Genomic DNA, 12,032 nt, shown 5'->3' with positions numbered 1-12,032 from the left:
AGGGAGCAGCAGCAAGGGGCCTCTTCCTTACTCTTCTGGCATCGTGTGGGAGCCTGACATCACCTCGTCTCTTCCTTAGGGTTCGTGGACAGATGGGGTGAGCAGGGTGCGTGTGGGGGGGACCAGTTCCCCTTTCTCTCCTCCTGCTCGGACCCCATAGGGTACATACTTTCCATTACAGATGCACTCCCGGGCAACGCCTAAGGGGTACTGCCTCCCTCAGAGTATGCTCCTCATTGTCATACTGTTTGTTCCTGCAGCTGAGCTGGGTTTTGTTCAAGGTCACCCCGGAGAACCCCGCCTCCTGCTTCCCAGTCCTGGGCGTCCCCCTTCTCACCGTGACAGTCACCACCGCAGCCAGTGGTTGAATTGCAAAATCTTGGGGGAACTTCCGCGTGTTTGACAAGTAGGCACCAGAGGTGACAGCGCGTCTCCGTTTCCGTCCAGCCCTGGTCTTCGCAGTGTTCGCGGGTCCGTGCCTGAATCCGTCTAGAAGTCCTCCCGATTCCTACCACGCTGTCCGCGGAACCTTCCAGAAGGAGAGCCTGCGAGGCTCCGTGGTTCCCTTGCACCCGGGGGAAGGTGATGGACCAGGAGGGCTTGCTGAGGCCCCGCCGTGTCCTGCCCTGAGCTGGGTCCAGCGGGGGCCGTGCAGGGTGAGAGGTCACGGCCTGAGGACCTGCCGGCCACACTGAGGCCACGTTTCCCAGACTAGACAGCATTCAGGGACTCGGGGGTCGTTGTGCTAACGTGGGGGTCAGGGCCTGGGGCCTGGAGCTGGAGGCTCATGGAAAGGGAGCTCCCCAGCCCGGCCAGCCTGGCTCAGTGGTTGAGCGTCAACCTGTGAGCCAGGAGGAATCCGTTCGATTCCCCGACGGGGCACAGGCCTGGGTTGCAGGCTCCATCTCCAGGGTGGGGCGTGCAGGAGGCTGCTGATCCATGATTCTCTCTTATCATTGATATTTCTCTCCCTCTCCCTTCTTCTTGGAAATCAATAAAAATAGATATATATTTATTTTTTTATATTTATTTTTAAATTTTAATATATATATTTTTAAAAAGATAAAGAGTTGCCAAAACCAGTTTAGCTCAGTGGATAGAGCATCGGCCTGCAGACTGAAGGGTCCCAGGTTCGATTCCGGTCAAGGCCATGCACTTTGGTTGCGGGCACATCCCCAGTGGGGGGTATGCAGGAGGCAGCTGATGGATGTTTCTCTCTCATTGATGTTTCTAGCTCTCTATCCTCTCCTTTCCTCTCTGTAAAAAAATCAATAAAAAATATATTTATTTTTTTTAAAAAGAGAGAAAGAGAGCGCTCCTCAGAAGGCCTTCCTGTGGGCGCTGCCCAGGCTCCGCCCCCCGGTCTCCCCTGACCACATGAGAGGAAACGGGCCGGGGAATTACTGGGCCCCGTTGCCTTGGAGGATGTGAGAGGGGAGACTCAGGCCTGTGAGCTGTGAAGGGGGAAGTGGGGCATCCTTCCTGGAAGAATGTACAGAACCTGCGGCTCTGGGACTAAATGGGCACAGGCCTGGTTCTGGGGCGTCTCAGCCAGCCGCCCAGCCTCTGCCCCTTGGAGCCCTCCATTTCCTGACCAGATCTAGGAACAGAAGCCGAACAAGGAAGCAGCCGCACAAAGAAAAACAGAAGTGGGAGCGGGGGGCCCGGCCTCCCCGGGAGGAGGACAGAAGCCGTGGGTCCAGCAGGCAGCCGGGCGCCGCTGCCCGCGACCTCAGAGGCACAGAGATGACCCCGCTGGGCCCGGCGTCCGGGCTGCCCGCAGCCCTGCTGCTGCTCTGGGTCCCAGGTGAGGGGCTGGGGGCGGGGTGGGCGGGAGGAGGGCGGAGGGCAGGGTGCGGAGGTGTGCCCTGAGCACCCCAGCCCGGATCCAAAAGCCCAGGATGGGCGCCCGCTCAGTCCACCGGGTAAGATGGACAGACGGAATGACCGCACTCCTGGTCTGACTCTTCGACATCCTAGGTGGGCATGGAGCCAAGGGGGGGTATGTGGAGGGAGGCTTTTGGGGAGCTTGAGAGACAGGGGGTGGGGGTGGAGAGTGGCCTCCCTGGGCACCCCAGGGGCTGGGTTTTGTGGGGTGCCCTCCAGGGTGTGGAGGAAGTGGGGGGCTGGCGGGAGCAGGCCTGGTCTCAGGGACGTGGAGGTGAGCAGGCAGGGCCCCTTGAGAGGGCAGGGCCTGGGGGCCAGCAGGGAGAGGGATAGAGAGGCCAGGCTGTGGGGACATCGGGAGGGGAAACCTTCTCCAGGGAGCAGGTTCCGAGCACTCCTCCACCCCTGCACTCCCCCCCCCCCCCCCCCCGCCCTCTGTGCCCTCAGTCAGCCTGCAGCCGTGGGGCTTAGCCTAGGGCAGCTGCCATCTCTGGGGCCGCTTTGCTGCTAATCGGCAGGCTTTCCTGCATCCCGTCTGCCAAGCAGTGTCAGTTGGAAAGCGATGACTTTTTGTGAATTCACTTGGGAACCGGCAGCCTCTCACCGCCGTCTGCCTCCTGAGCCTCCCGGTCCCGGGTCCGGTGTTTCCGTGATCTGCTGGCACCCAGAGCTCGCGGCTCCTCCCTGACGCCGGCTCCTCCCTCGCTTCTCTTTCATGGCAAGCTGGTGGGCCAGAATGATGCCTGGGGACCCAGGCAGCGCGGTCACCCCGCCTTCCCTACCAGCGCAGGCGGCCAGGTATCCCATTGAGTCTCACCAAGGCGTCCGTCCGCCTGCGTCTCTGAAGCATTTAAAATCAACAGCAACAGGCGGGGCAGAGCTTTATCTGTGGAGATGATTATACTTTTCTCATTTGAACGATGAAGGGGGTGCATCGCACTGAGATCTGGCCGATGTCAGTCCCCACCTCACACTGACCTCACGAAGGGACTGGACGGAGAGGTGTTCTGTGTCTGCTCCCTGCGAATGCCAGCACAGTGTGAGTGGCTGCTGCTGGGAAGCTTGAGAGAAGGAACGTGGGAACTGTCTGGGGTTTGCTCCTTAAAAAAAAAAAAAAAAAAAAAAAAATATATATATATATATATATATATATATATATATATATATATATATATATTATTGATTTTTTACAGAGCGGAAGGGAGAGAGAAAGAGAGTTAGAAACATCGATGAGAGAAACATCGATCAGCTGCCTCCTGCACACCTCCTACCGGGGATATGCCCGAAACCAAGGAACATGCCCTTGACCGGAATCGAACCTGGGACCTTTCAGTCCTCAAACTAATGTTCTATCCACTGAGCCAATCTGGTTAGGGCAATTTGCTCCTTTTTAAAAACATATTTTGAAAATTGATTTTAGAGAAAGAGGAAAGAGAAAGAGAGAACACATAAGAACAAGCACAAAGGGAAGTCAGACACTGGAGAGGACAGACGGACAGACAGGGTTGGGTGTTGTGGGTGGGGGTGCTGGGGTGACCCAGATCATAGAGGGGGACCAGGACCCAGGCAGAGGGAGAACAGGGCGAGGACCGCTGAGGAGGAGGAGGAGGAACTAGAGCTTGGTCACGGGAACCAGGAGCGTGGTCCTGGAGGATGGGGGATGGGGATGGGGAGGCAGGAGGTGGTCCTGGAGGATGGAGGATAGGGAGACAGGAGTGTGGTCCTCCAGGATGGGGGATGGGGGATGGGGGATGGGGGATGGGGATGGGGGTGGGGGATGGGGGATGGACGATGGGGAGTGGGGGGTGAGGGGTGGGGGATGGGGGATGGGGGATGGGGATGGGGGATGGGGGATGGGGATGGGAGATGGGGGATGGGGTTTGGGGGGATGGAGGATGGGGATGGGGTATAGGGGACGGGGGATGGGGGATGGGGTGGGGGATAGGGGATGGGGGATGGAGGATGGAGGATGGGGGATGGGAAATGGGGGGTGGGGGATGGAGAATGGAGATGGGGGATGGAGGATGGAGGATGGGGGATGGGGGATGGGGGGTGGAGGATGGGGGATGGGGGATGGGGGTGGGGGAAAGGGAATGGAGGATGGGGGATGGGGGATGGGGGATGGGGGGTGGGGGTGGGGGATGGGGGATGGGAAGTGGGGGGTGGGGGATGGGGGATGGGGATGGGGGGTGGGGGATGGGGGATGGGGATGGGGGTGGGGGATGGGGGTGGGGGATGGGGGATGGACGATGGGGAGTGGGGGGTGGGGGATGGGGGATGGGGGATGGGGGATGGGGATGGGGGATGGAGGATGGAGGATGGGGGTTGGGGGATGAGGGATGGGAGATGGGGGGTGGGGGATGGGGGATGGACGATGGGAAGTGGGGGTGGGGGATGGGGATGGGGATGTGGGGTGGGGGATGGGGGATGGGGTGGGGGATGGGGGATGGGCGATGGGGAGTGGGGGGTGGGGGATGGGGGATGGGGGATGGAGGATAGGGGATGGGAGATGGGGAATGGGGGATGGGGGATGGGAGATGGGGGATGGGGGATGGGGGATGGAGGATGGGGGTTGGGGGATGAGGGATGGGAGATGGGGGATGGGGGATGGGGGATGGAGGATGGGGGAGGCAGGAGTGTGTGTGGTCTTGGAGAATGGGGGAAGGCAGCAGCAGACCTGTAGTGACGAGGCCCTTGGTCTGTGGCAGTTTTAGTGACCGGTGTTTTCCTAGAAAATCTCACGTTCCCCCAGGTTGCACATTATCTGTAAGAATTTCTGCGATGCACCATCTTCATTCTCCCCGTTCTCTCCGTATCTGTGGTCATTTTCTCTTTTCATCTCTTCATTCAGCTAGACAGAGGGTTCTCTCTTTTCGTTAGACTGAATCGCATGAAATTTCTGGGTTTTGAGTCAAAATCAGTTGGATACCAGCAGTTTCACATGGTTCAAGCCAATGTTATTTCCCAGGCATATCACATCCACTGTCTCACTCAGTGCCACAGGGCAACGTGAGGCCTCACCACTGTCACTGCTTCCCAGGGGAGGCGCTGGGAGCTCAGAGAGGTTAAGTAATTTGCCCCAGCACACACAGCTGACATGTCATAGAGCTGAGACATAGACCCAGTGCTCCTGAGGCCCTTTTCACTTCTCCTGCACAATCATTACTGAGCATCTCAGTCAGCGTGCTCCCCTTCCCTTGAGCCCACCCCTTCACCTCCCCCCCCCCCCCCACACAGGCTTGGGAAGGGCTCACCCAGGCCAGTGGGGGAGGGACTGACAGGAGCTTGTGGTCAGGGCACCTGGACGGAGCTGCGATGGGGTGGGGGAGGGGCGCATGCTGGAAAATTCCTTGAGGGGCTGGGGGAGAGCAGGTGCTGGGGGTGGGTTCTCACGGCCCTGGAGAGTTTGGCAAAGGAGGCCCTGGTAGTGAGGGGGCAGGGCAGTGAGAAAGGAGGTTGGGTCTGGAGAGAGGGGCTGCTGTCATCAAAATATTGGGGTGACAGACTGGTGAGGGCCCTGAAGATGTGATCTGGCTGATGGGAGCGGGAGACCTATGGGAACGGGAGACCAGGGCGCCCTGCCCCTGGCCCATCTGGTAAGAACTGGACTGGGCTGTGTCTTCCAGGCTGTTTGTCTCTGAGCGGCCCCAGGCGTGTGACGGGCACCGTGGGGGGATCGCTGAGCGTGCAGTGTCGGTACGAGGAGAAGTACAAAGACCATAACAAATACTGGTGCGAAGAGCCATGTACCATATTCCAGAGGACGAAGATTGTGGAGACCACGGAGTCAGAGAGAGAAGTGAGGAGCGACCGCGTGTCCATCAGGGACCATCCAGCAAACCTCACCTTCACAGTGACCTTGGAGAGCCTCATGGAGGGCGATGAAGGCAGATACTGGTGTGGGATCGAGAGAACATTCGCTTTAGACCTCACCGTCCTGGTTGTGGTGTCTGTGTCCCCAGGTGAGCCGTACACCCCCTCCCCTCGTCCTGCCTGAAGAGTCTCAGGTCGGAATAGCTGAGGCAGGAATCAGATCAGAGACTCAGAGCAAATTATGAGTGTGTGAGTGAGTGTGTGTGTGTGTGTGTGTGTGTGTGTGTAGAGAGAGAGAGAGAGACTCTGTGTGTGAATGTGTATATGTGTGTGTATAGAGATTGTGTGAGTGTATGTGTGTGTGTAGAAAGAGATGGTGTGTGTGTGTGTGTGTGTGTGTGTAGAGCGAGAGAGAGAGACTGTGTGTGATTGTGTGTGTGTATATGGAGAGAGACTGTGTGTATATGTGTGTGGGTGTGTGTGTGACTATGGGTGTGTGTGGGTGTGCATGTGTAAGTGTGTGTGCATGTGTGTGTGGAGAGAGACCTGTGTGTGTGTATGGGTGTGTGTATGTATGGGTGTGTGAGTGTGATTATGAGTGTGGGTGTGCATGTGTAAGTGTGTGTGAGTATGGGTGTGTGTGTGTGTGTGTGTGTGTGTGTGTGTGTGGAGGGGAGAGAGAGGGGGGGGCAGCGCGTGGTGGTGGGGGGGGTACCACGTGGCGGGGGTGTGGGCAGCACGTGGCGGGGGGGCAGCACGTGGCGGTGGCCGCGGGGGCGAGGCAGGGTGTGGGGGACTTGGGGCCCCTCTGGAGGACAGTGACCTCCTGGGCAGGAAGGAATCGGGCTGTTGGGGGAGGTACAGCGTCTGTTCGGAATGCTCGCTTGCCCGGGGCAGGACGGTCCTGGGAGGGTGGGGTGGAGGTGGGGGGGCAGTGGGGACATGCTGGGTGAAGTCCCACCTAAACGGTGTGGCCAGGGCGGAGTCAGGAAAGAGCCTGGGCCTGATTCTTGTTTCCGCACCAGCACCAATCTTCACGACAACTGCAACCACAAATACCCCTGCAGCCACGCCCTCCGCAGTCACAGCCGGGACCCAGACTGTGCCCACAGCCCCGGCAGGGAACAGCACCGTCACCCCCAGCAGGAACAGCCAGGACAGCACCGCGCTGCCGCGGGACCCGGGCCCGGGCCACGGGTAAGGCGCCCTCGCCCCGGGGTCCGGGGGGGCCTCTCCTCAGGGGAGCGCAGGGCGCCCCCCCTTCCGGGCGTGTGGCCCCGGGGGGGTGTGTGTTGGGGGAGGTGGGGGATCACGCCCCTCCTGGGGGAACCTCCGGCCCCCTTTGCGCCAGGCCCAGCCGGGAGCCACAGGCTGTCTCTCCTGGTTACCCACACAGCCCTTGGGGTCTGAGCGAAGCTTGAGCGGGCGGAGTGGGGGGAGAAGGAAGGTAAGGTTAATGAGAGCAGCTGTTATCCCCCCTCCCCGCACTGATACCTTCTGTGCGGCCTGTGGCTGCAGGCAGGCTGGGCTTCCAGCACAGGCTCTGGGGCCCGACGCCGTGGCTTCTGTTCTTCCTTCTAAACTGGTGATCCGTGACCTCTCGGGGGGCCACGTGCCCCAGGAGGATCTGACTTCATATGTAGACTTTCCAGAAAAACGCAAGCCGTCCCAGACCACGTTCAGTCCCCGCCCTCACGCCCGGCGTTGGCTCCGTCCCATAGGACTGCCCGCCTTCAGGTGTCAGGGCCTGAAAATATCACACATCCATGTTTTCTTGTATCTGAATACAAGAAAGGAGGAGTTCTGCTGTCTGTTGTAAATATATTTCTATTGATTTCAGAGAGGAAGGGAGAGGGAGAGACAGAAACATCAATGAGGAGAGAGAACCATCCATCGGCTGCCTCCTGCACACCCCGACTGCGGATTGAGCCCAGAACCCAGGCCTGTGCCCTGACCGGGAATCGAACCACTACCTCCTGGTCGATGCTCAACCCCTGAGCCAGGCCCTGACCTCATGTATGTATTGAAGCAAAGGCGGAGGCCAGGGCCCCGCCCACACTCTGCCAACTGCCTCCCCCGCAGGCTCCCGGTGCTGCTAGTCTTGTTGGCGCTTCTGCTGCTGTTCCTGCTGGGGGCCTCGCTGCTGGCCTGGAGGATGGCGCGGCGGCGGCGGGTCAAAGGTGAGCTGGCTCCCCGCCCCTGTGCCCCCAGCCAGGGTGGGCGTGGAGCGTGTGCCCTCACCCGGAGCGGGTGACCCTGGTGTGGTGCACGCAGGCCGGGAGGCGGGTCCGAGGAGGCCTCTCGGAGCCTGGCACTCAGGCAGCGGGTGCCCAATGAGCACGTGGGGTGAGTTCAGTGAGCACGGAGGAGCGGCCAGCAGTCCCTGTGGGATGCAGACGTCTGCCCGCGGTCAGGTGTGGGGGCAGGCGGGTGATGCTCTCTCTCGGCTGCAGCTGGCTGGGAGCGGGTACATGTGCGGGGTGGGTTACGGGGGACACAGCTTACCCTTCTCCTCCAGCCCATCCACCCGCCATGGCCCAGCCGTCCACCTGCCCATGGCCCAGCCTCTCCCACAGCACGGCCGGGCCTTTAGGAGCGGAATGGGTGTCAGCCACTTCCTCTTCCCCAGGGGGGTGGGGTGGGAAGGGGGAAGGACAGGAGGAGCGGGGTTCCCAGCCTGGACTGTCTCAATCTGTGGTGTCAGTGACCCCCAGCAATGCCCTTTCACCTAGAAAAGCTCTTTAAAAAGGGGATCCGTGATTGTTGTAGAAAATGCAAAAGCAAGTAAAAGCGCAGAGGAGGAAAGCAGTTCCCGTCAGAAATAAAACTGAAACCCCCTCCCCAGGGAAGAGAAACCGCCACGTGTGGGCACGCCCTTCCAGTCTTTCCCCCGTCCGGTTTGTGCACGTGTTTCTTTAAATGTAGTGTCATACCTTATTCCTCTCCTAGGCCTGGGGCACTCGTCCATTCACTGGTGCTTCCACACTCACACACACATGCACACACATTCACACACTCTCTTACACTCATTCACACACTCTCACACTCTCACACACTCACACTCATTCACACACTCTCACACTCATTCACATACTCTCACACACATATTTACACACTCCTTCATACTCATTCACACACACACAGACTCACTCTCACACTCTTTCACTTTCATTCACACACACTCACTCTCTGACACACTTACACATACACTCATACACACACATTCGCACACTTGTTCACACACATATTTACACACTCCTTCACACTCGTTCACATACACAGAGACTCACTCTCACACACTCACTCTCATTCACACACTCGTTCACACACATATTCATACACTTTCTCACACACTCATTCACATACACACAGACTCACTCTCACACACTCTTTCACTCACTTTCATTCACACACTCACTCTGACACACTCACCCACTCACTCATTCACAGACTCACTCACACACTCACACACTAACACACTCACACACCTACTGTGCGCCGGCCCTGTGCTGGTGCCGGTCACTGTGTTACAGGTAGAGTGGGCCCACGTCCTCCGAACCCCCTCAGTGCGGCCTTTTGTCCCCGGTGGTGCTCCCAGCTCTTCCCCCTGCCCTTTCTGCCCCTCCCGCCCCCTCCCGCCCCCCGAGGGGGTGGTGGCGCGGAGCCTGTGCTGCAGTGGAACCGAGTGTGCTCACCCCTGCTTGTTCAGTCACTCCTCACTCACCCCTCCGTGGCATTCCCCATCCACAAGCCCTGAGTCCGGCCGCTGCCGATCTGAGGCGGGGTCCCCAGGGCTGAAGTCCGCAGACAAAGGCCGTTCCCAGGTGGGTTGTGGGAGCCCCGTCCCGCCGTGTGCTGGGACAAACCCCCTCCCCCTTGTCTCTGTAGAATCCGCAGCTGGTGGGAATCCGGAGCCCCTGCAGAACCCCTGTCAGGTAAGAGAGGCCGCCAGGTCCAGGCTGGGATGGCTCAGGGGCTAGAGCGTCGGCCTGTGGACTGAAGGGTCCCGGGTTCCATTCTGGTCAATCCCATGTACAGTTAGGGGCTCCTCCAGGAGGGTGGCAGGTAGTGGGCGCACAGGGGTGGGGGCTGGACCATCCCGTTGGCGAGAGGAGGTCTGGGGGGACCATCGAGGCAAGGAGTGGGGTGCTCGCCCCGAGCAGCAAGAGCCATGCCTGGGAACACTGGCCAGCCTGCCCCCCACTCCAGGGAAAGGGGAACGAGGGAGGTTGGGCCAGCCTGGCCGCGGACCAGGGAGCAATAACTCAGAGAGGACCCACGTGGGGGCGGGAGGCAGGGCGGGAAGGTGGGCCCCGAGCATGGGGGGGGGGGGGTGTCTGCAGAGAAGCAGGCCCAGAGGCCTCTGGGACGGACCCCAGCTTCCCAGCCCCGTGCCTCCTGCCCACCCAGGCCGCCCTGCAGAGTGAGCCCTGCTATGCCAACCTGGAGCTGCAGACGAGGCCCCTGCAGGGAGAGCCCGAGCACCCGCGGCAGGAGGAGGAGGGGGAATACAGCCTGGTGGTGAGTACGCGCACCCCCCCTCCGGAGAGGGCACTTGGGCTATGCCAGAGGCACCACAAGGGGGCGGCAGCGGGCAGAGAGGTAAGTGAGGGTTGGCTGGGTGACTTCGTGTCTCTTTAAGACGGAGCCACACAACCCTAGCTGGTGTGGCTTAGTGGATAGAGCATCAGCCTGTGGACTGAAGGGCCCTGGGTTCCATTCCAGTCAAGGGCATGTACCTTGGTTGCAGGCTCCTCCCCAGCCCAGGCCCTGGTCGGGGCTCGGGGAAAAGGCAACGAATTGATATGCTTCTCCCACATCGATGTTTCTCTCTGTCTCTCCCTCTCCCTCCTCTCTCCCTAAACATCCATGGGAAATATCCTCAGGTGAGGATTCACACCAACAACAAAAGACAGAGCCTCACAGAAAATGGGGCCGGTGTGGACCTTGCCAGAGCTTGGTGTCCTTGGGGCTGGGCGTGGGGGAGGGGGCGGCCAGTGAACTACGGCCCTGAGAGCGAGTAAAGCACAGCTTTTATTAAGCACCTGCTGTGTGCCATGGGCCCGGTGTTAGGCTGGCGAGTTCTCGCTGTTTCGGTCCCATCAGCTCTGTGGTGTCAGCTCTGCTTTCAGTTCTTATCAACGACCGGCTGCAGGCAGGTCCTTAGGCAGAGCCAGTGTACCAGGAACTGGAGGAGGAAGTCCCCAGCCCCACCACCTTCCACTGACCCCCCTTTGGTGGAGGAAGCCAAGCAGAGGAGCCCTTGGTGGGGAAGATGGGGAGAGATTTGGCCTCGGGCATGTGGCCCTGGGACTACACCCTGTTTTCCTAACTCGGTGACTGATGCTCTCAGGGTGGGTCCCTGGGCCCGCCCCGATGCCTGAGCTTCGTGCTTGGCTTGAGCAGGGGTGGTGGCGGGGAAGGTGGGGGAGAAGAGAAGGGAGGGATAGGGGAGGAGGGTGGAGACAGTGGGGGGAGCAGGATCTTTGAGCCCAGTCCTCTTAGGGGAAAGAAGGCAGGACAGTGGGGAAGACTGAGACCCCCACTGGGTGTCCTGCTCCCATCAGTGGTTCCCGCCTCCCTGAGCCCTGCCCTCTCTCTGCAGCAGGCCCCCAGGGAGGACCTGCACTACTCCACGGTGGTGTTCACTGCCCAGGACTGTGACCCTGAGGACCAGAGTCCCTCCCAGAGGCCCCCGAAGCAGGAGCCCGAGTACAGCGTGATTAGGAAGACGTAGTGCCTCCGCTCCCCACCTGGAGGTCTCTGTGGGGAGCCCAGGGCCACCCCCCGTCCCCCACGTGCCCCTCAGCCTGCTCCCCTCCCACAAGGCGGCTGCAGACTGTCCCTCTGGCCTGGGGCCTGCAGGAACCCTCCCACGGCCGGCTCTGTCACACCTTCCCCCCGTTCCTCCGCCTCCTCCAGCGGTGTGATGCACTCAGCCCCATGGGATCAGGACAAGGAGGCGCACACACACCGTTCCTCCGAGGAGCTTGTAAGGCCACGCAAGTGTCCAGCTGGCCGGGAGGGAGGACCCCAGGAGCTGAGAGCAGACCCTCCTCTCCAGGCGAGGAGGTGGAGGCCGGGGGAGGGGGCTGCCCTGGCCCAGACCCAGCAGCAGCGGCTCGCCCTGGGCCCCCCTGGACTCTGAGCGAGGCTCCGTCTGATACAGGAGACAGCAATAAAGGTGACACCATCCTGCGAGAGAAGAGCGTCATTGGCACAGAGCCTGCTGGCGCCTGCCATCCGCAGTGAAGAGAGCTCCTGCCTCCATCCCAGAGGGGCACAGGGAGGCTGGAGGGGCCCCAGGGGAGGGGACACCCCGAGGTCGGTGC

At 60.3% G+C, this 12,032-nt stretch overlaps 1 protein-coding gene across 1 annotated transcript; it reads left to right on the top strand.

Annotated features, from left to right (window-relative positions):
• Positions 1-1,455: 1,455 nt before the first annotated feature.
• On the top strand, positions 1,456-11,707 carry CD300A (CD300a molecule). Its single transcript, XM_036461435.2, has 7 exons — positions 1,456-1,807; positions 5,514-5,873; positions 6,726-6,897; positions 7,783-7,880; positions 9,598-9,635; positions 10,111-10,221; positions 11,306-11,707. The coding sequence occupies exons 1-7, from the start codon at positions 1,747-1,749 to the stop codon at positions 11,435-11,437; spliced, it is 972 nt and encodes a 323-aa protein (XP_036317328.1). The 5' UTR covers positions 1,456-1,746; the 3' UTR covers positions 11,438-11,707.
• The last annotated feature ends 325 nt before the right edge of the window (positions 11,708-12,032 follow it).

This window comes from Pipistrellus kuhlii, unplaced genomic scaffold (assembly GCF_014108245.1).
Source record: "Pipistrellus kuhlii isolate mPipKuh1 unplaced genomic scaffold, mPipKuh1.p scaffold_m20_p_37, whole genome shotgun sequence".
NCBI classification, from domain to species: domain Eukaryota; kingdom Metazoa; phylum Chordata; class Mammalia; order Chiroptera; family Vespertilionidae; genus Pipistrellus; species Pipistrellus kuhlii.
This window is presented reverse-complemented; position numbering and strand designations above follow the sequence as displayed.

Bases quoted from the DNA above. Each gene is read 5' to 3' on its own strand.
- CD300A (XM_036461435.2), top strand. From the start codon at position 1,747: ATGACCCCGCTGGGCCCGGCGTCCGGGCTGCCCGCAGCCCTGCTGCTG. The intron at 6,898-7,782 runs GTAAGGCGCCCT...CCTCCCCCGCAG, and splicing joins GACCCGGGCCCGGGCCACGG to GCTCCCGGTGCTGCTAGTCT. The intron at 10,222-11,305 runs GTGAGTACGCGC...CTCTCTCTGCAG, and splicing joins AGGGGGAATACAGCCTGGTG to CAGGCCCCCAGGGAGGACCT.